The sequence below is a fragment of the Globicephala melas genome, chromosome 2 (genome assembly GCF_963455315.2).
Source record: "Globicephala melas chromosome 2, mGloMel1.2, whole genome shotgun sequence".
In the NCBI taxonomy this organism is placed as follows: domain Eukaryota; kingdom Metazoa; phylum Chordata; class Mammalia; order Artiodactyla; family Delphinidae; genus Globicephala; species Globicephala melas.
Window position 1 is genome coordinate 61297706 of NC_083315.2, and position 26497 is coordinate 61324202.

Consider the following 26497-nt stretch of genomic DNA (forward strand, 5'->3'; position numbering starts at 1 on the left):
AGCACTGTGGGATGGGGTCTGCCTCCAAGGACTGCCTTTGAAATGTGGTAGGCAGTGTTTTAAAGTCATCACCATAATTGTCAACAACTGACATCTCCATAATCACCAGCGCAAGAGTGTCCCCATCACCATAAGCAGAAAGCCTATGAAAGTACAGGGGTGTAGAGTGCCAGGGTAAGGAGGGTACTGATGGGAGGGAAGGCTGGGGAATTACTGTCAGCCAGGCTGAAAAGCAGCTTACTTGCCAGGTTAGAGAGTTTGGGTTCTATTCTAAGTCCAGTGGAAGTCATTGAAGAGTCTTTAGCAGACATGGCCAGTTTTACATTTTGGAAAACCACTCTGGTAACATCATGGATAATGGATTCTAGCTACACAAGGCTCGAGGCAGGTAGGTCAGTTAGGAGGCTGCTGTCATAGCCTAGGCAAGAAATAATTTAGAGTTGTGTCGGTGGGCATGGTAAGAAGTAGACATATTTGAGAGATATTTATGAAGGAGAAAGAGCAAGACTTTTGAATTAATTGGATGTGGGAGGTGAGGGGGTGGAAGATGTCAGGAATGATGCCCAGGTTTCTGGCTTTAGCCACCAGAGGGATGTTGGCATCATTCACTGAGTGGGAAGAACAGGGGGTCTTTGGAGGAGAGCATGTGGAGGGGGAGGTGCTTGTAAGACATCCAAGAGGCCGTTGATCAAACAGGTCTGGAGTCCAGGGGAGCGGTCTGGGCTGAAGGCAAGGATGGGAAGAGAAGCCAAGGGCCTTGGTGAGAGTGTCCACGGAGAGAGATCACATGAGAAAAGAAAGGGCTCGCAACAGAGTCGGGAATAATGCCAACAGGTGAAGAGCCAGCAGAGGAAACCTTCCTCCTCACATAAGGGAAACTGAGGACTGGCCAGGGATATAGAAAGAAAATCAGAAGAGTATGTATTCCTGAAGTCAAGGGAGGAGAATGGGGGGAGGGGAGGTGGCAGTAGCATCACATGATGCTCAGGGGCCACGTAGGGACAGGAATGCAATGTGGATTTGGTCTTGCTGAAGACACAATGGGTAGCAAAGCCTGGTTTCCGTGCGCTATAGAATGAGTGGCAGTTGAGAAAGGAAGGCATGTGAAGCCCACCCTTTTAAGAAGATTAGATGTGATGGGAAGGACAGAAAGGGACAGTGGGGTTCAAGGAGGACCTTTTTTGGAGGGAAAAGATTTGATCAGGTTGAAATGTGGATGGGAAGGATCCTGCAGGAAGAGGTTGGACACTGGGGAGAAGTGGTAACTGATGGACAGGATGAAGACAAGGCAGATAGGAAAATACGATGGGGTTGCCGGGCAGGCAGCACTGAGGCACACTAGATGATGAACTTGAGGAAGAGCAAATCTGGGTGGCTCTGTGATTTTTCCCTGATTGCCTCAGCAGGGCTGCTATAGCCCATAAACCTCAGAGAGGGTTGGTGGTTGCATTGATCCAGGGCTGGAGTTTCCAGGTTGATAAACAAAAAGGATCGTGGGGCTGGAACAAGGGAGCAGAGGACACTGGAGGTGAAGGTTGAGGTGATGGATCTGGGAGTCTAAGCTGGGGAAGGAAGGGGCTGAGGCAGGAGCTTGGTGGACAGAGCTTGCTCTACCCTCAAAGAGCAGGTATAAAGGGGAGACCCAGAGAGGGTGGAAGGAGACGAGGCTGAGGTCGGACTGGGGAGCCTGAATTTCAGATTGTAGAAGGTGGAGTAGCGCTAGGTGTTGGCCATGGAGTGGGTAGCTGAAATTGAGAAGAAGGGCTCTGAAAACCCAGAGTCAGGGCCAAGTTTCCAGTGCAGTCCTCTCCAGGACTTCGGTGGGGAGGAAGCCAGGTGGCAATGATCCCTGGGTGACAGCCATGAGGGTGCCGGGTGTGGGAGCCTCAGAGGAGCAGGTGGGTGGAGGAGTTTTATGGGTGGTAGAGGTCCCAGTGGTCTGAGAGAAGCTGTCGGGAGTGACCATGTCACTTCCTGACCACGGGGCAGGGGTGGTCTGGGAGAATGAGGAGCCATCCCTCAAGGACAGCAGAGGAGGGGGTCTCTGTGAAGAGGCTGAGGGGCCCGTCCTCTCAAGGGGCCTGGCAGAGAATTTCCTTTCTGAACATGACTCAAGAAGGGTGTGAGACAAGGGGCCATCAGAATAGCCTACAGAGTTAGCACAGCAAGAGACGACAATGACTCCTTGGCCAGAACTGTTTATGGCCCACGTTGGTCAGGGAGAGCCTGACTGAATGCTGCAATGACAACCATAGCCCTTGGAATCGTTATAGCTCTTCTGTGCTCTCCTTAGGCAGAAAATGATGTCCTGCTCATCCCCAATTCCTAGTGCCTTGGGAGGTGGGGTGCAGAGAGGAGATGAGTTCCCCAAATGCCCATGGACTGAAGGAAGTCTTCCCAGTAAGTCCCAGCCACTTGGAGGACAGGGACCTCTTTTTCACTAAAAAAAGCCCACTTGACTTTGAAACTTCAAAACACACCTAACATGGGAACAGTTGTGATTGAGAACATTGCTAGTGGTGGATGAGGCTCTGGGTCAGACACAACCGCCTGCAAACCCTGGCTCTTCCTCTAACCGTGGGAGCCTGGACAAGTTAGTCAACCCCTTTAGCCTCCATTTAATCATCTGTGAAATGGGGATAATACCGCTTACCCGACAGGCCTCTAGCAAGGATTACATGAGCTAATCCATACTAAGTACTTGGCATGGTGTCTGGCACAGAGCTCGCTCTCCTTACATGTTAGTTATCATGACTATGAATCCAATTATGCTTTAAAACAAATGTGTGTTTTTACTCATCACACTAGCACCCACACATGGGGTAAACGGTTGCTCATATACACGGAAGGCGCGTCTCTTAGTCAGCAGGCTGTGCTTGGGGAGACTGCGGAGACTCAGGGACCCCTTGCAATAACTTGGAGCCTCACAGGGCCCCTCGGTCAGGCCGTGTTAGCCCCTATCTCACTCTGCGATCTGATCTCTCCCCAGGGCAGGCATTATCGAGGAAACTGAGGCCTAGAAACTTGCCCCTGACAGACGGGCAGGAGTGCACAGCAGAGCTGGGTGGGGAACCGGCCTCACTCACCTCTTGTTTTCTTCCTGTGGCAGCTTCAGCCTGTTGGCGTTTCCACAAACGCTGGGACTGGCTGGGCCTATGTGTTTGCAGTGTTGCTGCTATCACTGCCAACTGCGCTGTTGGCCGTGGGAGTGTGGGCCTGGGCTCCAGGAACTGTTGTCCCAACTCTGGTTGTGGTACCAGACTTAGTCACATTTCCTTCTCAGTCCCTACCCAGTCCCTGTCACAACACCTGTCACAGTGAGTGTCACAGCCTTTGTCACAGTCTCTATCACAGCATCTGCCATAATCCCCGTCACAGCCCCCGTCACAGTCTCTTTCACAGCCCCGTCACAGTCCCGTCACATTTGCTGCACAAGTCTCTGTCACAGTCTCTGCCACAGCCCCTGTCACAGTCTCTGTCACAGCCCCTGTCACAGCCCCCATCACCCCAGCACATTCTCTGCCACAGTCCCTGTCACAGTCTCTGTCACAGCCCCTGTCATAGCCCCATGACATTCTCTGCCAAAGTCTCTGTCACAGTCTCTATCACAGCCCCTATCACAGCCCCATCACAGTCTCTGCCACAGTCCCTGTCACAGTCTCTGTCACAGTCTCTGTCACAGCCCCTATCACAGCTGCGTCACATTCTCTGTCACAGTCTCTGTCACAGCCCCTATCACAGCCCCGTCACAATCTCTGCCACAGTCCCTGTCACAGTCTCTGTCACAGCCCCTATCACAGCCCCGTCACATTCTCTGCCACAGGCTCTGTCACAGTCCCTATCACAGCCGTGTCACATTCTCTGTCACAGTTTCTGTCACAGTCCCTATCACAGCCCCGTCACATTCTCTGCCACAGTCTCTGTCACAGCCCCATCACAGTCCCGTCACATTCTCTGCCACAGTCTCTGTCACAGCCCATCACAGCCCCGTCATATTCTCTGCCACAGTCTCTGTCACAGCCCCTGTCATAGCCCCATCACATTCTCTGCCACAGTCCCTGTCACAGTGTCTGTAACAGCCCTGTCACAGCCCCATCAGATTCTCTGCCACAGTCTCTGGCACAGTCTCTGTCACAGCCCTGTCACATTCTCTGCCACAGTCTCTGTCACAGTCCCTATCACAGCCGCGTTACATTCTCTGCCACAGTCTCTGTCACAGTCTCTGTCACAGTCTCTGTCACAGCCCCTATCACAGCCCCATCACAGTCTCTGCCACAGTCCCTGTCACAGTCTCTGTCACAGTCTCTGTCACAGCCCCTATCACAGCTGCGTCACATTCTCTGTCACAGTCTCTGTCACAGCCCCTATCACAGCCCCGTCACAATCTCTGCCACAGTCCCTGTCACAGTCTCTGTCACAGCCCCTATCACAGCCCCGTCACATTCTCTGCCACAGGCTCTGTCACAGTCCCTATCACAGCCGTGTCACATTCTCTGTCACAGTTTCTGTCACAGTCCCTATCACAGCCCCGTCACATTCTCTGCCACAGTCTCTGTCACAGCCCCATCACAGTCCCGTCACATTCTCTGCCACAGTCTCTGTCACAGCCCATCACAGCCCCGTCATATTCTCTGCCACAGTCTCTGTCACAGCCCCTGTCATAGCCCCATCACATTCTCTGCCACAGTCCCTGTCACAGTGTCTGTAACAGCCCTGTCACAGCCCCATCAGATTCTCTGCCACAGTCTCTGGCACAGTCTCTGTCACAGCCCTGTCACATTCTCTGCCACAGTCTCTGTCACAGTCCCTATCACAGCCGCGTTACATTCTCTGCCACAGTCTCTGTCACAGTCTCTGTCACAGTCTCTGTCACAGCCCCTATCACAGCCCCGTCACATTCTCTGCCACAGTCTCTGTCACAGTCCCTATCACAGCCGTGTCACATTCTCTGTCACAGTCTCTGTCACAGTCTCGGTCACAGCCCCTAACACAGACCCGTCACAGTCTCTGTCACAGCCCCTGTCATAGCCCCATCACATTCCCTGCCACAGTCCCTGTCACAGTGTCTGTAACAGCCCCTGTCACAGCCCCATCAGATTCTCTGCCACAGTCTCTGCAACAGTCTCTGTCGCAGCCCCTATCACAGCCCCGTCACATTCTCTGCCACAGTCTCTGTCACAGTCCCGTCACATTCACTGCCAGATTCTCTGCCACAGTCTCTGTCACAGCCCCTGTCATAGCCCCATCACAGCCCCATCACAGTCTCTGCCACAGTCCCTGTCACAGTCTCTGTCACAGTCTCTGTCCCAGCCCCTATCACAGCCCCGTCACATTCTCTGCCACAGTCTCTGTCACAGTCTCTGTCCCAGCCCCTATCACAGCCCCGTCACATTCTCTGCCACAATCTCTGTCACAGTCTCTGTCAGAGTCTCTGTCCCAGCCCCTATCCCAGCCCCTGTCAGTCTGTCACAGCCTCTCCCTGACTCTTGACTCTGGTCTGGACCCTGCAGGGTGGCCTGTGGGGCTCAGCCTCCATTACACAGCGGTACTGTGTCTCCCTGGAAGGCGTCCAGCAGAAGCCTCATGTAATAGCAGGTTATCCTGATGTGCAGGGCTTGTGGAGGGAGGCTGGGCCATGGGGCTGATACAAAAGATGTGCTATGCAGGGAGCTGGAGAGCAGATCTCCCCAGCAGCCGCCCGGCCCTGGCTGTGGCTCACTCCCTGCCCCCTGGGGTCAGGGGCTCAGGTTTCTGACTCTGGGAGGATGACTAAATGGTTTCGTGTGACCCCACTGGGAGCCTCCAAGAGGAAGGACTGCGTCTTCTTCTTTTCTCACTCCCTCACTGCCGAGCTGAGAATAGGGCTGGGCTCCCAGGGCACAACCCGATGGTCATGCCCAAAGTCCTGGCTTGTCTTGAGTTGGTTCCAGTCACTTCCCTTTGCCTCCAGAACGAAGCCACCAAGGGTCCTTGTGTTCACTGCTCTGGATCACCAGGGCTGTGGTCTCCCAGACCATCCAGTGCACGGGGTCCCCAGTGCCTGGCGCTCCCACCCCTCTGCCTCCACTCTTCCAAACCACATGTGCCTTCTTCAGAGACCAATTCAAACATGACCGTCTCCCCTGCTCCCCTCCTCTATGCCCTTCCCCCTCCATCCTCTGCTCTCCAGCCACTTGTCCACATCACAGGACCCTCATCCCTGCCTTCCAGATGGGAGTTTCTGTACCTGTGTTATTCCAGCCACAGCCTGAGGTGCCTGGAACTTAGGGGCTGGACCTTATAGCATCATATAGAAGGTACTCCACAGTGAGCTAGATAAATAAACGGGTGAATGATTGAATAAATAAAAGGAGTGATGTGAAACTGGCGGAAGGAGAAAATGTAGAGGGGTGGGGAAGAGGACGGAGGGCGTGTCAGGGAGGACAGCATGGGCAGGGCTCGGCGGGGGGAGGAGCCCAGTGCTCATGGGGGGCTGTGAGCCCACTCCCTGGGCCACCTCAGGGTTCCCGAGTGAGCCCCATCTTGCCAGGTCTCCTCACTCCCCCTCCTTCCACCCTCCATCTTGCCCCATTTGCCAAGCCTCTTCCCTCTTCCCCCTCTCCCAGGCCATCCTGTCTCTTCCTTCCCTCCCTAACACCTCCAGCCCAGGCTGTTGAAACCACCCCCCGGGGCCCCTGTCTGAACTCACTTCAGCCCTGATAGATGCTGAATTCCAGACATGCGGCAGAGGAGAGTCTGGTCCTTACTTCTTGGCAGCTCGGCTCAGCCAGCACCTCGGGGGCCTCCTCCTACCCCAAGTGCCTCACTCTCCAACCTGGCTCCGAGTCCAGGTGGCCCAGATGTCCTGGAGCCCCAGCAGGACACAGAGACACAGTCCAGGACTGGCTGAGCTGTCAGCACATCTTTCTTCTGCCTCCCTGGGAGGAGAGGGGCATGGTGTCCCGGCCAGGGTCCTGGCAGGGCGCTGGGGGAACAGCTGGGAGTGCAGGATGGGGAGACTGGAGAGATCAAGGGCAGTGGAGCCAGGGCTGGCCTGGAGATGAAAGCCCTTTGGGCTCTGTTGGGCTCCGGGCACTCCCAGGTGGGGTCCTGCACAGAGGCAGGGGGTGGAGAATAGAACAATATAATAGTTCACACTCGCAGATCTGAAAGAAACCAGGCAGAGCTGAGAAGAAAGCAGGCAGTAAGCCCAATAGGAAATTGAACCTGGGGGGCTTTCTTTCACTAGTGCCCTAATGTCACTGGGGAAGGGTGGGCATGTGGGCTCCCAGGGCACTTTTGCAGCCAGAGTCTGGAGGGGAGGATGTTGGGAAGGAAGGGATCAGAAGGACCCAATACCCTCCTTCTATGGGGACAGCAGACTTTCTCCTAGGGCCGGCTTAGGGCAACAGCTTAGTGGTCCCTTAAGGTGGACCTTTACCCTAGCCCTGCCCTCTGGCGATGCCTCACTTACCCCACTGAGAGAATGCAGCAGGCCTCACCCCTACCAGGCTGTTCCACTCACGGTTTCCCCCGTAACACACACACACACACACAACAGTAGAAAACCCTACTAGAAAACCCAGTCCACTTTCCACCTCCTCCAGGAAGCCCACCTTGACCATACATACTCAGGAGGACAATTGCTCTGAGCTTCTGAACCACTTACTCTGACCCTTGATTACAAACCTCTGAGATAGCCTTTTGCTGCTTCGACCAGACTGGGAACTGCCCATGTTCTGCCTTCTCGGCCTCCATCCATGTGTGGCTGTGCTCAGGGACGGAGGCCGAGACTGGGTGGTTGACTTGTTCTTTTCATACATCTACATCCAACTGGGCCAGCTCCCTGTGTGCCCCGTCCCCCTTCCAGTTTCTTCATCAGGAAGCCTCAAGACAGGAAACCCGAGGGAATGTAGTGAATTCTCGGGGGCCTAGTCCCCAGGTCAGGACTCCCAGCAGGAAGTTGATATATCCCTGATCCAGCCCACAGAGCAGACCTGCCTCAGAGCAGAGCAGGTGCACTGGGAGGATGATATCTATGCTAAACAGAAAGATGAAGTTGCACCTGTGTCTGGTGGGGGTCTCGAGCACAGGGTCAAGGGTGTGACCTCTGAGTCAGTTCCCTCTGATCATACTTAGGCAAATGCCCATCCCAGAGAGAAGAAAGTCTGTCTTCTGGACACCTGGCCAGGGCATATAGAGGATGGAGAATTCAAAAAAAGCAATCCTGTATAGCAAGACAACCCTTTCATCCCAACAACAATTAAGATGAACATGACCTCAAATCAGATTCCAAAGGCCAAGTGTCTCCCCCTCTGTTGGCTAACGGTGGTTTCATTCAATATTCCGTTGTTCAGGGTTTATGGAGAACCGACCACACATGAGAAGCCATGCTCACCACATTCGTTTTCTCATGTAGTCTTTACGATAACTTAGGAGATACATATCATTAAACCCATCTTACACACGAGGAAGATTGAGGCATACACAGGCAGTAAATGACAGACATATTTCATTCTAGAGCTCTTGTTTTCCAGTTTCATGCTCTATCAGTTATAGCAGGGGATCCCAGACTTTTGGAATACACAGACCAATAACATTTCAAAAATGACTTTTGGGAACAAACACAGGACCCTATGTCAACTTTTTATTTAGCCAAGGACATAAAAAATACCCTCTCCCAGCAGTATGATTTCATAAAAGGGCATTTTAACACAGAAAATGCGACAAGGATATAATGGTAGAATAAAGACAGCCTTCTAAGAAAGGACAGTTGGCAATCTTACCCTAAAATATCCTACATTGTTCTCTCTTTTTTGGTTAAATTTCAAGCAGAACTGGCCAAAACCTTGGCATTACACTGTGTGGGAGCCACTGCCCTATCCCAGAGCTGCCTCTTTAAGCAAGAAAAATGCCCTCAGATCACGAGCAAATAAACTTCCAGAATTTCCCATCCCCATCTGCCCATCCAGGTTGCCACCAAGTAAGATCTGAGGATGATATATAATAATCAGCTACATCCCCACCCCACCCCCAGCAGGTCTTCTGAATCTCACTGACATTCAGCGTCCCTTCCAGGGAAGGAAGCCCATCTTTCCCAGCCCCTTCTCTCTTAGACCCAGCTCTTTTCTGGGTTTGCATTCCAGGAATACCCAGGCCCCCTGCAGCCCAGCAGGAAGCACATCTGTCTCCCAGAGGTACTCAGTTCCCCATTGCAGCTGATAGCCACAGATCTTCTCCCTATCTCAGTCTAAAGGTAGGGCCTTTCCCTTGCTAGGGCCCCCAGGTCCTGTGTATTGTGTTACAAGGCCAACCACAGCAGACCTCAGGCTTTCTAGGCAGTGCTGGAAAGGAGAGGGTGTGAGACCTGAGTGGAACAATGGGGAGAGCATGGAATGGGGGCGCTCCGTTCTTTACTTCCTCTCTGCTTTAGCCATGCCAAACTCAGAACTGCCTCTCCCTCTGGTACGTGGGCCTGTTCCCACTTCATCTGTGTGAGTCAGAGAAGAGCCTGACCTGTGGAGCTCTCGGATGGAGTTCCAGCTCCACCATTTTCTTGCTGTGGGACATTTAGCAAGTCACTTAACCTCTCTGTGCTTTAGTTCTCCTGCTTGCAAACGGGAGTAAGAATGTTAGGTTTAGGGACTTCCCTGGTGGTGCAGTGGTTAAGAATCCTCCTGCCAATGCAGGTGACACAGGTTCGAGCCCTGGTCTGGGAATATCCCACATGCCGCGGAGCAACTAAGCCTGTGTGCCACAGCTACTGAGCTCGCGCTCTAGAGCCCGTGAGCCACAACTACTGAAGCCCACGCACCTAGAGTCTGTGCTCCGCAACAACAGAAGCCACCGCAATGAGAAGCCCGCACACCTCTACAAAGAGCAGCCCCCGTTCGCCACAACTAGAGAAAGCCCATGTGCAGTAACCAAGACCCAACGCAGCCAAAAGTAAATAAATAAATACATTTATATTAAAAAAAAAAGAATGTAGGCTTCCCTGGTTGTGCAGTGGTTGAGAGTCTGCCTGCTGATGCAGGGGACACGGGTTCGTGCCCCGGTCCGGGAAGATCCCACATGCCGCGGAGCAGCTGCGCCCGTGAGCCATGGCCGCTGAGCCTGCGCGTCCAGAGCCTGTGCTCCGCAACGGGAGAGGCCACAACAGTGAGAGGCCTGTGTACCGCAAAAAAAATAAAATAAAAATAAAAATAATAAAAAAAGAATGTTAGGTTGAGCTATGTGAAACTGGAAAAATTTGACCATATTTGGTCCACGAAAATTTCACGTGGTTTAACAAATGAAGTGTGAACTGTAAAGTGCTGGATACATGTCTCTCATCAAATCTGACCCCTCCTCCAGGAAGTCCTCCCTAGCTATCCACAAGCCTCAATGAGTTCCCCCTCCTCAAATCTCACTGGTTGAGGCATGATTTAGTACACACTTCTTTTCTGTCTTGAGTTTTCTCCTCTTTCCTGAACATGAGTGTAGATTCCCCACAACTTGGATCACATCAAGGGCAAGATCTGGGTCTCCCCCTCCTCTTTCCCCCAGATTGCTAGCATGCCACAGCTGTCCTCCATTATGGTTTTCACCGAGAGGAGACAGGAGGGACCAGGCCTCACGAGGGGTTCCCATGTGCCAGCTTTATCAAACGGTCATTTCTTCACCCAAGGGTGGTCCTAGAGGGTCCTGCGTGGCTGGTGTTAATTAAATTGAGAGGAAGTGAGGTGCTAGAGGGGGCGGAATTAAGGGACCCTGACCCCTGGCCAGCCTGTGGTACCAGTGTCCCAGGAAGCCGAACCCTGGTTGTATCCACCTTCTACTTCAAGGAGCCCCTTCAGTGGCATTAACTAACTCCCGGGGTCCCTCATTCGTGTGTTGAGTTGACATTTATGGATTTGCTCTCTGTCCCCCCTGAGTTGGTGTGGAGGTCCCTGAGATGAATCAGACCTATCCTCCCCTCAGGGAGCTCAGTCCTGAAGGGGACACAGACTGCACTGTGTAATCAGTGCTCAGGTTGATGGGAGATCCTGGGCCATGGGACCCCAGAGGGGGGACATGGCCAAGATTTGGGTGGCCAGGAAGAGGTTTCTAGAGGAGGAGATGTCCCTACCATGGGTCACTGGGAAGCTTGTCTGGGTTGACTTCCTGAAGCTGGGGTAGGGCAGCCTAGCTCCTGGCTGACACAGAAGCCCAAAGAAGTGAGTTAAATGGAGGTCTTCCTCCTGTGGCTGGCACACCAGGGCAGGCAGGGCTCACCGCTGGTTAAGAACACTCTTTCTCAAGGAAACCCAAGGACATTCAGGGATTAGGCCTCCCAGCATCTGTGCAGAGAACTGTCAGCTCAGAGCTGCTCAAAAGTAGAAAGGCCAGCAAGCAGTGATGTCATCACCCTAGTCATTCCCTCTCCGCATGGGAGGTCCTGTGGTCCAGTGGTAGAGAGCAGAAAAGCTCCTGCCAGGCTGCTCCCAACCCCCAGTCTTGCTTCCAAAATTTCTGCTCTGAATGGGGTGGGAGAGATGGTCACAAGTGGGCTGAGAATAAAAAATTCTTTGAAGAAAAACTTCATGTTATTCCTCAGAGACATGGCAGGGCTAGGGGACCTTTTTGCCTCCCTCCAGTCAGACTTTGCCGAAAATCCACCTCAACATTAACCCAGACTCCAACCTTCCCCAGCCAACCCCTTTCCTCTAATGACCCATCCCCACTTCTGAGCTAATCTGGCATGTTGGCCCTGACGGGATCTGAGTAACCCCTGCTTCATCTTGGCAGCCCCCAGGCCTGGGAGAGGGGGTCTGGCAGCCCAGCCTGTGTGGATGGGGGTTGGGCGGTCAGGCTGTCCTAGAGCGCTGGAGAGGGGCAGTGCTGGTGGGATTTGTCCATAAACCCGAGACTGCACACAGAGAGAAGACCACAGCCGGAATCGCTGTTTGGCCTGGGGGGGTGGGGGTGAGGAGCGGACTCAAAGGGAGTGGGAGCTGTGCAGCTGCTTGGGGGTAGGGGGCCTGGGTGGAGCAGGAACTCCCCTAGCGTTGGGTGTCACAATTTGGATGAGAACCCAGGGAGAAGGAGGTCCACAGCTAGCCCTAGAGTGCCAGGTCGCCCGGAAGAGCCCGCCTGCTGGCTCCTGCTGCAGCCGGCTAGTCTCCGAAACCCGCATCGGAACCACCCCGGGAGAGGTGCGTGCGGGATCGGACCCCGCATCCGTGGCTGCTGCAGGCTCATTTCCTCGAAGTCTTACCTCGAACGGCTTGGGTCTCACCCGCGCGCCCTGTGCCTCCCGGAGTTCCCCAAGCCCTCCTGGCCGGGTCGCTGCGAGGCTCCGCAGGGGAAAGACCAGCGGGGGATTTGCCCCCTCCTGTGTCACAGGAAAACCCCGGGAGCAGCCCCGACGCAGTGCCTTTCCCGGAAACCCCCCTCTCCAGGCGCGTTGCGGGAAGGCCCGGGGCTCCGCATGCAGACGACCCGCCTCCCCGGAGGAGGGTCGGAGACCCAGCTGAAAAGCATAACCGCTGGGGAGAGGCGGGCCCCGAGCTCGGAGAAGGAGATATCGGGAAATCCCGCCCCACACCCCTGTCGGAACCCTAGGCTTGGGATGCACTCCCAGCCTTTGGCCAAGGAAAGACACTCGAGGGTTGAGGATTAAGGACTCATCTCACCTCAACCCCTAAGTTCCGGCGAGGGTCCACCCTGCGCCCCCCGCCGGGCCCGCCTTCCCCCCCCCCCACTCCCGGCCCCCGGTCCCCGGCCCGCGCGCCACTGCCCCTTTAAGAAGCCCAGGTAGGCCGGCCCGGCTGCGGGAGCCGCTCCTATGGCAACCCGCGAGCTGCGGCGGCTTCATGAATATTCCGGGGCGCGGGAGCCGGGCGCTGCCGGAGGGCGCTCCGGGGGAGGCGGCCGCTGATGTAAGCCCGGCGGGCCGCTGGGCTCCGCTCGGCTGCAGCGGGAGCCCCGGGACGGGCCGGCCGGGCTCGGCCAGAGGAAGCAAGGCGAGCTCGCGAGTGACTGGCCACAAAGCCCGGGCGGCGGGACAGACGGACAGCCCGCCTGCCCGCGGGACACACGCCCCAGAGGAGTGCTGGTCGTGCGCTCTGCGCTCCGGAGCGGTTTTCCGAGCGCCGCGGCCGCAGCGCTGCTTCAACCCGCGCCCATTGTTCCCCGCGGGGGCGGGGCGCCTGGAGCCGGGCCGCGCGCCGCGCCCCTGACCGCGGGAGGGAGGGAGGGAGCGAGAGAGAGCGGGGTCCCCGCGCCCAGCCCGGCCCGGGAGGAGGCGCAGCGCGGCGAGCCCCGGGACCCGGAGCCGGACTGGGAGCCTCCCAGCCGCACGCAACCTGCCCAGCATGGGCGCCTGAGGCGGCTCGGCGCCGGCGGCGAAGGACACGTCCCCGCGGGCGGACTGACCGGCGGGCGGACCTGCAGCGGGTCCGCGGCGCCGCACCCGCGCCCCTGCCCCCGGCCCCTGGAGCCATGGACAAGCTGCCGCCGTCCATGCGCAAGAGACTCTACAGCCTTCCGCAGCAGGTGGGGGCCAAGGCGTGGATCATGGACGAAGAAGAGGACGCCGAGGAGGAGGGGGCTGGGGGCCGCCAGGACCCCAGCCGCAGGAGCATCCGGCTGCGGCCGCTGCCTTCGCCCTCGCCCTCGGCGGCCGCGGGCGGCACGGAGCCTCGGGGTGCGGCCCTCGGGGCGGCAGACAGCGAGGGGTCGACCCGCGGCGCGGGCAAGTCTAGCACTAACGGCGACTGCAGGCGCTTCCGCGGGAGCCTGGCATCGCTGGGCAGCCGGGGCGGCGGCGGCGCCGGAGCGGGGGGCGGCAGCAGTCACGGGCACCTGCATGACTCCGCGGAGGAGCGGCGGCTCATCGCCGAGGGCGACGCGTCCCCCGGTGAGGACAGGACGCCCCCGGGCCTGGCGGCCGAGACCGAGCGCTCTGGCGCCTCGGCACAGCCCGCAGCCTCGCCGCCGCCGCCCCAGCAGCCGCCGCAGCCGGTCCCCGCCTCCTGCGAGCAGCCCTCGGTGGACACCGCGATCAAAGTGGAGGGAGGTGCGGCCGCCGGCGACCAGATCCTCCCTGAGGCCGAGGTGCGCCTGGGCCAGGCCGGCTTCATGCAGCGCCAGTTCGGGGCCATGCTCCAGCCCGGGGTCAACAAATTCTCCCTGAGGATGTTCGGCAGCCAGAAGGCGGTGGAGCGCGAGCAGGAGAGGGTTAAGTCGGCCGGGTTTTGGATTATCCACCCCTACAGCGATTTCAGGTAAGGGGGCCTGGCGATGATCCTGTGGGTTGCCTGAGCGGTTGCAGGCATGCTTCCTCTCTCTCGTCCCTGCCTCTCAGCTGGAGTTAACTTTCCTTCCTCGCGCTGGGAGCTTGGGGCGCCTCTAGGCTCTGAGACGCCCCCAGACTTCCTCTTGTACCGCTCTGAGAACTTTCCTCTGTGCTCAGGCCTCCCAACCTCGTCCTGTCCCGGGCTGGGCCGCATTAGAGGCAAGCTGGAAAGGTGTTCTGAGCCTGGCCTAGCCCTGCCCGCAGCCAAGATGAGGCTTTACCACCTTAAGCCCCACATTCCACCTCCCTCTTCTGGGCTGCAGAGTCAGGGTGGACATTCTAAAGGCTGCTCCAGGTCTTTAAGCCTGCAGAGCAGGGCGCTGAAGAGAAACAGACCTTTCGGCAGCTGGGTCAGCTCCTTGGGCGCTGACCCCAGGCATTAATATCTGCCTTCTGGTGTCGTGGGAAGCTGCAGCTGGGGAGGGAGAGCTGAGCTCCTGGAGGATTCAAGTCCAGGATAAAAGCCTTCTGCACCCACCTTAACCCTGGGCACAGCCTCTCAGGCCAAGTGGTGGGCCAGGAGCAGGCACCCTGGTCAGCTGGCATCTAGACTAGCAGGAGAGCATGACCTTGCTTGTAGTGGTCAGTGAAGATGCCTGGTGTCCTGACTGATGAGCAGTCACCCTGTGACCCTAAGCCCGTCCTGTGCCCCTTCCTCACCCCAGCAGCCCAAGCTCCAGCACCTGCTAGGTCTTTCATGGGTCAGTGGTGGGTCCGCAAACAAATGGTGTGACTACCAGTCAGGGAGAGGGACCCCACCCCCTCCTCATCACCTGAGTCAGATGCCACTGAAGAGCAGATACCACTCGGGGCCTGTGGGGGTATCTGTGCAAAAAGAGATATTGGTGATTGCCTCTGAAGTTGGGATCGGGGATGCCTCTACCCTAATCAAGATCTTGGGGTCCCTCAGTGCCTCTCTGGGCTTTCCTGATACACAGGATTGAAGTGAGGGTCTGAAAAATGTTTACGCTTTTGAGCTGGGTTTGATTGATCCTCTCTCTCTCTCTGGGCCCTGCCCCCTATTTATCTCTCTTCCCTGCCTACCCTGCTTACCTGCCAATATAAATGAGCATTTTGCCAACCCAGAGCCCTCTTTGCAAACTTCAGGGAAGCTAGTTTTGTAATGAGAGCATAGCCGTTTTCCATCCAATGAGAGAGATTTCTGGTGCTGGGAATGACCAGTCAGGCAACACTCAAGGGCTTAAAATAGGTGGTGAACAGAGGGCCCCTACCTTTTCCTTTTTTGACGGATTGCTCTGCCTAACCCTAATATCCAGGGTTCCCATTCCCAGAGGGCATAGGGGGGCCAGAGGACAGACTAAACAGACAGCCACAGTCCTCAAGTTGTGTGAGCCGATGTGAGACCCTCTCATGAGGAACTGTGGCTGGTTCCTGTTGCCAGGTTCCTAAAGTGTGACGTCCCCTCTGGTCAGTACTAGGACCTGAGGATCCCAGCCTGAGCTAGGGAGGAGTGGGCAGGTACTGTTGTCTCCTGCACCCCCTGGGGGTGCCCTGGGCTCCTCCTCTCTCTGAACTCCCTGGTTGTGATGGCAGGTAGGCCATGTCAATATCAACCTCCCTTCCTTCACTCAGCTCCCCTCTGGCTTTGTTGTCTGAAAGCCTCTGTTCAGGGTTCTCACCACCAACCTCATTACCTGGGGTGGGAGCCTGCAAGAGGCCAATCCCAGGCATGCCTAGCTTCCGTCGACAACAGGCATTGATCAAGCACCTTCTGGGAACTGGCCCTTGCCCTCCCTGTTGCCCCTTACCCTGGATGGTGAAGGTCTGGGGCCCGGCTGATTGCATCTATGGGAATCTCTCCCGCCTTCCTGATCTTACTCTGCCTATCTTGGCATGTCTATCTGCAGTCCCCTTGCTGCAGAATCTCCTACTAACTGCAGGCCACCCGGGACATGGCAGAGGGGAGGGTGATAGGGATAGGGAGGTGTGGCTGCAGCAGGATTGATAAACGGGCAACAGAAAAAGGGTCAGGCTGGGCTTTGAATCTGGGTTTGTGCAACAAGCAACAGGAACTGGTAGCTGGAAGCATACACCTTCTGTGTGCAGCCTGATGCTGGGTGAGGTGTAAGAGAAGAAATCCAAGAAAGACTGTCTGTGTGTGGTGTGGAGGGGTTGTGGTCATGCCTCTAGGCCAAAACAGCTGGTCTCATCGTCACAAGGTCAAAGAGGCAAGGACTTGGCCAAGTCTCCTAAGCTTAGAAAACCCACCAACTCAACCCAGCCTCACCTCCCCGCCTCCCCCTCCCCCCAGCCGACCCAGCACCCTAAGGCTCAGTCCCTCAGGTTTCAGCCACTAGCCTTTGGCCTCTATGTGGAGCCAATCCCCACCGTCCAGCTCGGGCTTCACAAAAGCTTCTGCAAGCATTGCTCAGGCTAGTTGAGGATTTATTCATCATTTTCATGGGCAGGAAGCATTGATCCAACAGAACTGGTTTAATAAAGAATTGCCAGTGGGCTTCCCTGGTGGCGCAGTGGTTGAGAGTCCGCCTGCCGATGCAGGGGACACGGGTTCGTGCCCCGGTCTGGGAGGATCCCACATGCCGCGGAGCGGCTGGGCCCGTGAGCCATGGCCGCTGAGCCTGCGCGTCCGGAGCCCAGGGCTTGCTGTCATGGGTTGCTTCTGGCATCTCCTGTTCTTGGGGAGGCGAAGGTTGGGTGCCTTTTCCAAGTGCTGGACTGGGCTACACTCTGAGGGACGCATGTAACTTGGGCCACGTATGTAATAGACTTTTCTTGGCTGGCTCTGCTTCTCCTCACCACCCCCTTGATGCACACACGCCATGCCCTGGCTACCCCCATGGCTCCTCCAGGCTCATGAACTTGTCTGGCCTCCCCTCCCCATCCACTCCACATTTGCCTTTTGAACCTGTATTTAGGGTTTGGTAAGGGAAGAGGCCAGAACGTGCAGCCCCTCAGGATATTGGTCCCCAGGCTCCTGCCCAAGGCTGGTTGGGCTCTTTGGTCCTGGGTGGGTCCTTCCTTCCACCTGAGGCGTGTCCTAGAAGCTGAGCTTGGTGATGGGAACCTGGAACAAATAAAAAATAGTAACGGTGTGATCTTGATTTTCCACGAGGGGAGAAAAGGAGTGGGGACCCCCAGTGAAGATGTATCAGGTTTTGTTCCCAGAAGCTGGTCAGGCTTTCAAGCATCAGGCTCAGGGGTTTGTCCTGGGTATGTGACATCTAGGTGTCTGAGCAGGTATCTTGGGGCTGTGGGGTGGACATGGGGGCTGGCAGGGAAGTCAGCTCTGTGGGATGTCAGCTCTGGGGCTACTCCAAGCTAGTGCCCCAGACTCTAGCTTGGCCTTGAGAGTGGAAGCAGGCAGAAGCTTGACCCTGCTTATCCCTCTCCCCCTTCCCTTTCCTAGCCTGAGCCTTCTGAAGCTGTGAGAAAGGGAAGGAAACAGAGGGCCCTAGAGGGTCCTTTACTTGGGGACAGAAACAGCTGGGCTCCGAAATCATGGAAACTGGGCCAGTGGCTCGGTAGGACCCAGGGTTGGCCTAAAACTAACTTCCTGTGCTGGCCCATGGCCCCAGGCACTGCCATTGCCCACCTCCCATCACTTCCCAGCTCTGTCTGCTACGGGGCCCCGCTTGGGTTAGGAGCCTTCTCTGGGCCTCAGTTTTCCCATCTAGAAAAATGGGAATCCTGTTGCCTATGGCCATGTCAGACACAAATTGTCCAACTGTGGTCACCTGGTGGAGGTGAGGTGCACTGTCAGAGACCAGTGATGCAGTCGTGAACCACACTGCCCTGCCCTCACTGCTCCCTTCCCTCAGTTCTGAGCAGACCAGATGCGCTTCCGACCTTGGCTCAGGCCAGTGGTTCTGAATCTGCGTCAGAAAACTAACTGAGAACCTGCTGGAAGCTATAGAGTCTCTATCCAGAAAGATACACGTATCCAGACACACTCAATATGACACTCAATTTCTGGCATCTGTGGAACTGCTAAGTTGAAAGCCATCTAGGTTGTGAACCCCACTCTGGGCTATCCCAGAAGAGAGTCCTGGCCTGGGAGGGGCAGGTGCTAGCCTCCCAGAGCCTTCCCTGGGGCCCTGTAGTCTGAGGCTTGGGCTTCCCATTGCCTGCAGGATGGAAATGAAAACGGGGGCAGAGTTAGATGCTTGGAGAAGGAAAGGTGCTCTGCTGGGGGACTAGTCACTTTTCTGTTTCCTCAGTGCCACGCCCATCTCTTTCCCTTTCAACCATGGGAGGGGCTGTTCAGGTAGGTGGTGAGGAGGAAGAAGGCAGCAGCTGGCTCTGGGTCTGGGGCGTTCTGGGGCCTTCCTGGGGGCATTACCCGGGAATGCGTTTCTGCTATCAGTGTGAAAAGCCAGGCCAAAAAGGTGCTGCAAGCCCCTGTGGTGCTAGTGGAGGGGGAAGGGCGCCTTGGTGCAGAGGGGAATTCCAAGGTGAGCTGCCTGGGCGGTGCTGTCGGCTGGCACAGTGGGCAGCGGGATTCTCCAGTGATGAGGATGTGCTCAACCTGCTAAGGCTGGAGCAGGTGAAGGATGTGCTGCGAAGGCCGGCATCCGGCTCGGGGCCGAGGTGCTCCTGGGATGCCAGGTGCACAGAAACCCAATGGGGCCAGAGGGCCAGGACCCTTATATTGCCTGGGTGGAAAGGCCTGGGCTCCACGTTCTCCCCGTTGCAAGGCTTCATTTCCTGGTCTGGACACTGCATGATGAGGCTGGGGGGCCTCTCCCCTGCCCAGCCCTGCTCCATTTGTTCCCCTAGCTGCTGTAAGCCACGAGGCTTTGGGCTGTCAAGTGGCCTGTCTTACACAGTGCTGGGCTGTCTGCCTTCCATGTGTCCTCCTCTCCCATGCTTTAGGGCCCCTGAGTCTTCTGGGATGCCCTCTCAGGCCACTGCAGCCACCATCGTCCATCTCTCCATCCCTGCCCATTGCATGGCATTAGGATGGAGCTCTGTGTTTGTTACAATGCAGTGTTTCTCACAGTATCATGTCATCCAGCTCCCCTGGGGATCTGTTAAAATACAGATTCTGACTCATTAGGTCGGGGGTGGGGCCTGAGATTCTGCATTCTTATAAGCACCCAGGTGAGGCTGCTGCTGAAGTACTGAGGTTCAGACCATGTGTTCCACGCTTAGCCTGGGCTCGCTGACTGAGTTCCTGGAGGCCAGAGACTCTGCCTTCTCCTCTCGGCCTCTAGCAAAAGCACGACAGGGTGAGTCCTGTGACCTGGGGTGAGCGGCACTCAGCCACAGAGGTCGGCGCAAACTTGGGGGACTCGGGCTTCCTCCCTTCCCGCTATGCTGCTTGGTCCCTGCCGGTCCTGGATGCTGGCTGTTGTGGTGGGGTGAGCAGAAAGAGGCCAGGGGGCCAGAGGGCCCTCAATCCATCCTGTCCCACTGCTTTCGCAGCTTCTCTCCCATTCAAAGGGCCAGAGGGGCGGCCGGCTGGAGAAGTGGCAGGGAGTGCAGTGACTGCTGTGCTGCGCTGAGATTTCTGGGAAGGAACAGATGTTGTCAGTGAGAGAGTCCAGAGGGGCCGGGCAGGAGAGCTGGTGTGAGGGGGCTCTGACAGTGGCTGGCTGGGAGGAGGACAGAGGCATCCAGTGGGAGCAGCCACCCTAGCACCTTGAGGTTGTGGTGGGGAGGGGGAGGTGTCTGAATCTTAATGCCCCCTCCCCCAGCCCAGACTATGCCTAGCAGCCCCCCTGTGGGCTGGGCTTGCCTGTCACTTCTCTCTGCCCCTGCCCAGCCTGGAAGGCACCAGTCTACGTACAGATGACAGGGCTGACAAGTGTCAAAGCAGCCTGAGTGGCCCTTGTGCCTGCCACAACACCGGCCACCGCGGGGCAGTTCACCCAGAGCAGAAGGTCCAGCCCCAGTCCCCGGGGGGACTTGTCATGTAACTGAGGAGGCAGCCAGCTCCAGCACACACACACCTCTTGGCTCAAGGGCTCTCAAAAAGCTGCTGTTTCCAGTTGCTAATTAATAAAAGGGCTACAGAGGCCAGCCAGGCGGTCCTGCTTGGGCCCAGGGGATGTTGAAGAATCCACATTTCCCAGCCAGAGCGGGCTGTGGGGAGGGCAGGGGCACTGCCTTGGCTTCAGAGAGGATGTTCTCTGCCAGCCAGGCTTTACTGAGAAAGCATTGCCAGGGCCCTGGAAATCTGCGATCCCAGAGCCTAGGAGGCCACTCAGAGACACTCTCTATCATCAGCACCTGCCCAGAGGAGGGGTGGGAGGCGGCACAGAGAGGTGGTGATCTCCCCGTCACTGAGGGCACTCAAGATGGGACAGCAGTACTTACACCAGAGGTTGCTAAGCAGCATCCTGTGGACCAAATACAGTACCCAGATGTGTTCTGTTTGGCCAGCATAGTGTGTCATGACAAGTCTGAGGCAATGTTTAAAACGGAAGGGTGTAAGACAAAAATTTGGCTTTCTAGCTTCTCTTGAAAAATTGGAAACTCTGGCAGCTCTGGCCCCACAGTGCCACCCGCAGCAGGGAGCTGGAGCACACTAGAGGCTTTAAACTGGCTTTTGCTCTCCAGTTGCCCGCAGTCCCCACCTGTCCCTGTGGTCTCTGGCCATGCCACACCTGCACATTTAGCTGCCTGACCCCTTAGGCTTCTAAGTAATGAAACCAAACAGTGGCTCAAAGCAATAGAGACTAAAGCCAGGTGGACTCACAGATCAATAACCACCATTTATGAACCATTACCATGTGCCAGACTGTTCTAGGAGCTTCTTTTCTTATGTTTTATTTATTCTTCATAGTGGCTTGAAAAATAGGTTCTATTATCCCCAGTTTACAGATAAGGAAACTGAGGCTCTGATGGGGGGAAAAAAAAAAAGATTTGCCCGACATCACACAGCTATGAAGCACCAGAACTGGAATTTGAACCTGTTCTCTAGGACTCAAAACTCATACTTGTCCTTTCTCTCTGTTCCTTCTTTCTTTTCTTTCTTTCTTGTGCGTGTGCGCGTGTGTGTATGTGTTAGCTTTTAAAAACTAAATTACCAACGTAGTTCAAGAACACATTCTCCTGAGAATGAAAGCATTGCAGACAATGCTGGACACACATTATCTGTGTGGAGGGGCTCCGCGGGCACGGGAAATTTAACAGGTCTCAGAATACCAGATCTGGACAGGGCTTGGCAAAGCTCCTGGCCTAAAGCCTTTATTTTATACATGGGGAGCAGAGCACCAGAGAGGGAAGGTGACTGGCCTAAGGGCAGAGAGTAAGTCCAAGTCAGAGATGAAACCAGAACCCAAGAGGGTTATGTAACATATGGCTCAGAGGTCTTAAGGCTCCACGGTCTACTCCACCCCCAGCCAGAGGGGTCCAGACATCTAGGTGTCGAGATGACAGAGAAGCCTTCTTCTGAATGGTCTCATCCCTGGAGCTTTTTCTTGTCTCCCCAGCCCCATGCCTGAATTTTGAAGTGTTAGGTATTTGCAGGGTCCCGTCTTAATTTAAGCCCATCAATGAGAAGGGAATCTTTCCATACTTGAAAATGCAGCATCTGGAGGCTGAGACATGCCTGTCCTAACCCCCAGCTCTGGGGCTGCTGCTCCTGGGTATCCGGATCAGGATACTTGTCCACCTGCTCCCCCGACACCGCGGCATGTCCTGGCTGCACGCAGAGCTTTGGGATTTTGGAGCCACATCCAGATGCCATTGACACACCTGTTCCTCGATGGGAGTGTTTGGGGTTTAAAGGGGAAGGGAGCAAATAGTCGGTGGTATCTGTGTTCTCTCCACCAGAGGAGTAGGTGGTCATGTGGTCTGTTCATTACATCTGTCAGAGAAGTAAGGAAGTGGAGTCAGTCTCTGGTTTAGGGCTCAGTGTGTGTCCAGGGCCGAGACTCAGTCTATGCTCAGGATCAGGGTTCAGCCTGGGACCAAGGTAAGGCCTTGGTCTGAGGTCAGGAACTGGAACCCTTGAACAAAAGCTTTGAGCCAAGCCCAGTGCCTCCCTGAGGCACCAGGGCTGGAGGCGGGGTGGGCATGTTGCCCACTCCATCCTATGCCCCCCACCCAGGAAGCCCTCCCTTCCTTGAAGCTCCCTGAGCTCCTACACCTCTTAGCATCCCAGCCAGCTGCCTTTGGTCTTCTTGGGGAGGTAAAGTACAAATTGTAAATACACAGCAGTGCCACCGCTCCCAACGCCAGAGCCACCAAACCTCACACGTGACCACTCCTGCCCCGCTCTGGTCTCTTATTGTTTGGGGCTGTGTGTGTCTTTCCAGCCAGGTGGCCAGCTCCTGGCTCCTGCAGAGCGGCACTCTGGGCTGGGCAGAGAGGTGAGCTGGCTTGGTAGAGGGACTCTCTACTCCCCATTGCTCCGCCAGCTCTGGGCTCCCACAAATTGCAGAGCAAGCAGTGGGGCCTCCGGTCTGCTCACCGCAGCTGTGGGGGCCTGATGACTGGCTGCTGCTGATTTTGTGTCTGTCTAAGCATTTACCCGCGTGGGTGGATGTGTTATGTCTGCACGAACGAGGATTTCGGAAATTAATACATAATACGGGGCTGGCTAATACATTATCTTCTGGGCTTTGGGAGGGGCAGGCTAAGGGAGATCGTGCCCTCTGGGAGGCCAGACACTGCATTCCAAGACTGTTTTCATCCATTATGATGGGGGTCACTCCCCACCTGGCAAAGAGGAGAGTAGGACTTCAGCTCCTCTTAGGGTCCCCCAGTCTGATTAGGGGGAGGGCAGACAGGAGGTAGACCAGTTTGGACTGATGGTCAGGGAAGGCTTCTGGAGGAAGCAGAGCTGAGCTAGACCTGAAGGAGAGAGAGAACCATTCTGCACACTTTCTTGGAGGCGAGTGTCTGGGAGCTTGAGCCGCCTGGCTTGGATGGGTGTTGGCAGACACTGAGGATTCCTCAGATTGCTCAGAACCTGCCGTTTTGGACCTGCACTCCTTAAGCTTTGCCCTTGAGGACTCTGACCCCATGATGCTGCCTGAGTACGTGTGTGTGTTTGCATGTGTTTGTATGCATCTCTCTCTGGCCTCTCACCCTGGGTCCTTGAAGCCCAGGGGAGCTCTCCCAAGCCCTGGCCCCAGCTGTACAACCTCTGAGAAGACTTCCTTCTTCTGCCATCCTAGGCCCAGAAGGCAGGTGTTACCACTGCAATAATGTCACTGAGTGTGTGGCCTGGAGCCCAGAAGTAATTACCCTGTGGTTCCCCATCGCAGGCCAGAGCAGCCCCTGTCAATGATTAACCCGAGTCCCTGACCGCTTGATGCCAAACCCAGCCGTGGGCTTCTCCCACCTACAAATTGTCAGATATGATACGGGGCACTTATCCCCTTCCCCAGGGACAGGAAAAGACCCTCACCCTCAGGTCTCATCAATGCCACTGGCAACTTTTAGGAGAAACTTGGTCCAGCAGGGGAGACTCTGCAGCTGTGGCCTGTCCTCATGCAACATCGGGGCTGGCCCAGCCTGGAGCCCTGGGCCTCTCATCCCAGCATTCCCAGCTTGTAACTGTCCACCCCTCCCACGCTGAGTTTACCCTCCTGACCCTCATCCTGTTCTGCAGTGTGACCTCAGCAAAGTCCTTTCCTCTCTCAGTGTCCAGTGTCAGGGCTCAGTCTGAGGCTGAGAAGGGAGCAAAGCTAGTTGGCCAAGTAGGTATTGAACCCGTAATCCTGACCCCATTAGTACACGTTGAGCCAGCAGGGCAGGGACAGCACCGCTGACAAATAGAGCTGATGAGAATCTCCCTCCCTCATTCCTGAGACTCTGCCGAGACCCATCCAGCCGTGATCTTGGATTTACGGGGCCCCTGTGCTCCCAGAGTGGGCGGGGGATTCCTTACCTACTGGCCTCTTTCTGCAGGGTTTCTGCCAGCCCCTGTCTTGGGGCTCAGGGCGGGGGGCTCCCTAGCGTGTTGTGTGCTTATGCTGTAACCCATTAACCCCTGTGGGAGTGGAGATCGGGCTTTCTTTTCTTTGTTCCCTGGGCAAAGGCCCGCACCCACTCCCTCCTCCCAGCCACCTCTTGTAGGGGGCCACTGTCCCCTCCTGGAAGCTCCAACCTGGCCTCGGAAGAGTTCAGATGTGAGGATCCGTGGAGACCACAGGTCACACTGGACAACTATGGTTGGAAGAATCCAAGGGGAAGACCAGCAGGATCATCCTCTTTGGAATTGGCAGGGTTAGGAAATGTGGCAAGCTGTCCATCCTGTCCCAGAGGCTCTGGGGAGTCATCCTCCTGCCATGTTGCGCTGAAGCTTCTGCTGACAGAGCTGAGGGAGCTGGCTGTGAGTAAGAGGCCAGTTGAAGACTTGGTTCTGCCCCATCCAGCTCTGTGGGCTGAGCTGAGCCCTCACCACCCTGGCCTTGCTTTCCTCATCTGAAAATGGGACCAGAGATTGGGTTTTAGCACGACCCCAAATCCGAAATTGGTGGCTGTAGCGTCACCTGGGAGCTTTATGCAATTATGGATGCCTGGGTCTCCGTGGGTGAGGCCCCGGGTGGGTATAAGTTTGGGGAGCACCCAGGTGATTCTGCTTCTGTCACTTTAGGAGCCAATGAGCTGGCACCCGTAGGGCCCCTTCTGCGCTAGCAGTCTGCGGTTCTCTGACTGCACTGCATTCATCATAGCCCTTCAGTGCTCCCCAGAGCCTGGGAGTGAAATACATCCAAGCCATTCATGATGGGCCCCTCCCCAGGGAGTCGTTCCCTTTTCTTTCTCGCAGGTTGTTAGCAAAGAGAACCATAAAACTCTGGGGCTGGAGGGACCCCAGGGAACATGCCCCTTGCTTAATGTCCTTGTCAGCCTGTGTTTTCCTGGAGGGAAGGTGGAGTCCTGTCCAGCTCATGTCCCCAGAGCCCAGGCACTCCCAGGAGACCCACAGTCTAACAAGAGGGCCACATAGAGACCCTCCCAGAGTCAATATTTAGCCACCTTCTATGGGACAGCCCTCCCTTGGTGTCCTCATTAGCCCTGTGCGGCACCAGTGCTGCTTGGCCTTAGGGAGTTTTGCCCCAAATGCACCCCGTTTCCTCCTTCCCAGGAGCACGCGCTTCCCGCAGGAGCAGGTGAGCTCTCCTACCTAATTTCCCCTGAGCTTGTGCTCACCTGCTACTCCACAGCAATATTCCATTTTTGCTTCATTCTCCTAAGTGGGGAGAGCTGTGTTTGAGCCTCTTTTTTTTCTTATAAGCCCAGGTGGAGAAGTTCTCCAATTGCTGGTCCCCTCCACAATTTTCCCCAATAGTCTTTTCAGCTGAGTGAAGCTCAGAGAGGTTAGGCCGCTAGCCAGAGGGAACACAGCATCCTGGCAATTCCGGGCGGCTGTAGAGCAGGTGACCTCTGCTGTATAGTTCGATGTGTGTGTGTGTGTGTGCACACTCTTATGCTAGTGTGTCTCTGTGAGTGCACAGATTTAGGGTCTGCAGAGGAGGTCTAAGACCATGGGAGGATCAATGTGTTGACGTCTTGGTGTTCCTTATGGCCAGGCCTGTGCTCAGCTGTGCTCTTGAGAAGGTGCAGTTAACGATCCTTTCCCTGAGGAGCTCTTCCTCCGCAGCCTTCGTGGATCCCCATGTCCCCAGAAGAGTCCTGACTACTCAGTGTGGCATTCAAGATGGCCCCATCTTTTCTTCAGATCAGTATTGGGTTGGGGGAGGGGGTGTCTTGGTTTTCTGAGATATGCACTCTTCTCTCAGCCAGCTTTCCATCTGGCCAGCTGCCCTTGGCTGGCCTCTTTAGCCTCTGCACTGCAGAGAGCCATGGAATCGGCGTGTCTTTAGAGATTGTCTGGCTCCATCCTCTCATTGTACCAACGGGGACACTGAGGCAGGGATTGTGAGAGCCAGGGCATTGTTCAAGGGCACACAGCAAGTTAAGAGACTGAGCTGGGTAGAACCCAAGACACTCGGGCCCCTGGCCTAGCTTCCTTCTGCTGTGTAGCAGGGACCTCCTTCCTGCAACCACAACGCCAACCTTCCTGACCAGTGGGCACTCTCAGGCCCCCTCCTTTTTGGGGCTTTTGTGCCCAACAAGCCATGCTGCCCCCCACCCCCCAAGACCGAGGGCTCCTTGACGTGGGACCAGTCCACACACTTCTGGATCCCCATAGTCCTCAGACCAGGGCCTGCATCTTAGTGGTTACAGGAATGATAATGATGATGATAACAGCCAGTACGTACTGGGTATTTGCATTGTGTAGCATATTATCATCTCACT

At 56.0% G+C, this 26497-nt stretch overlaps 1 protein-coding gene across 1 annotated transcript in view; it reads left to right on the forward strand.

The window, feature by feature from the left end:
* The first annotated feature begins 13440 nt into the window (after positions 1 to 13440).
* HCN4 (hyperpolarization activated cyclic nucleotide gated potassium channel 4) overlaps positions 13441 to 26497 on the forward strand; it is a 42942-nt gene continuing 29885 nt past the window's right edge. Inside the window, exon 1 of the mRNA XM_030875301.2 lies at positions 13441 to 14225. Within this exon, the coding sequence (XP_030731161.1) occupies positions 13441 to 14225 (785 nt within the window). The remainder of the gene's footprint in view (positions 14226 to 26497) is intronic.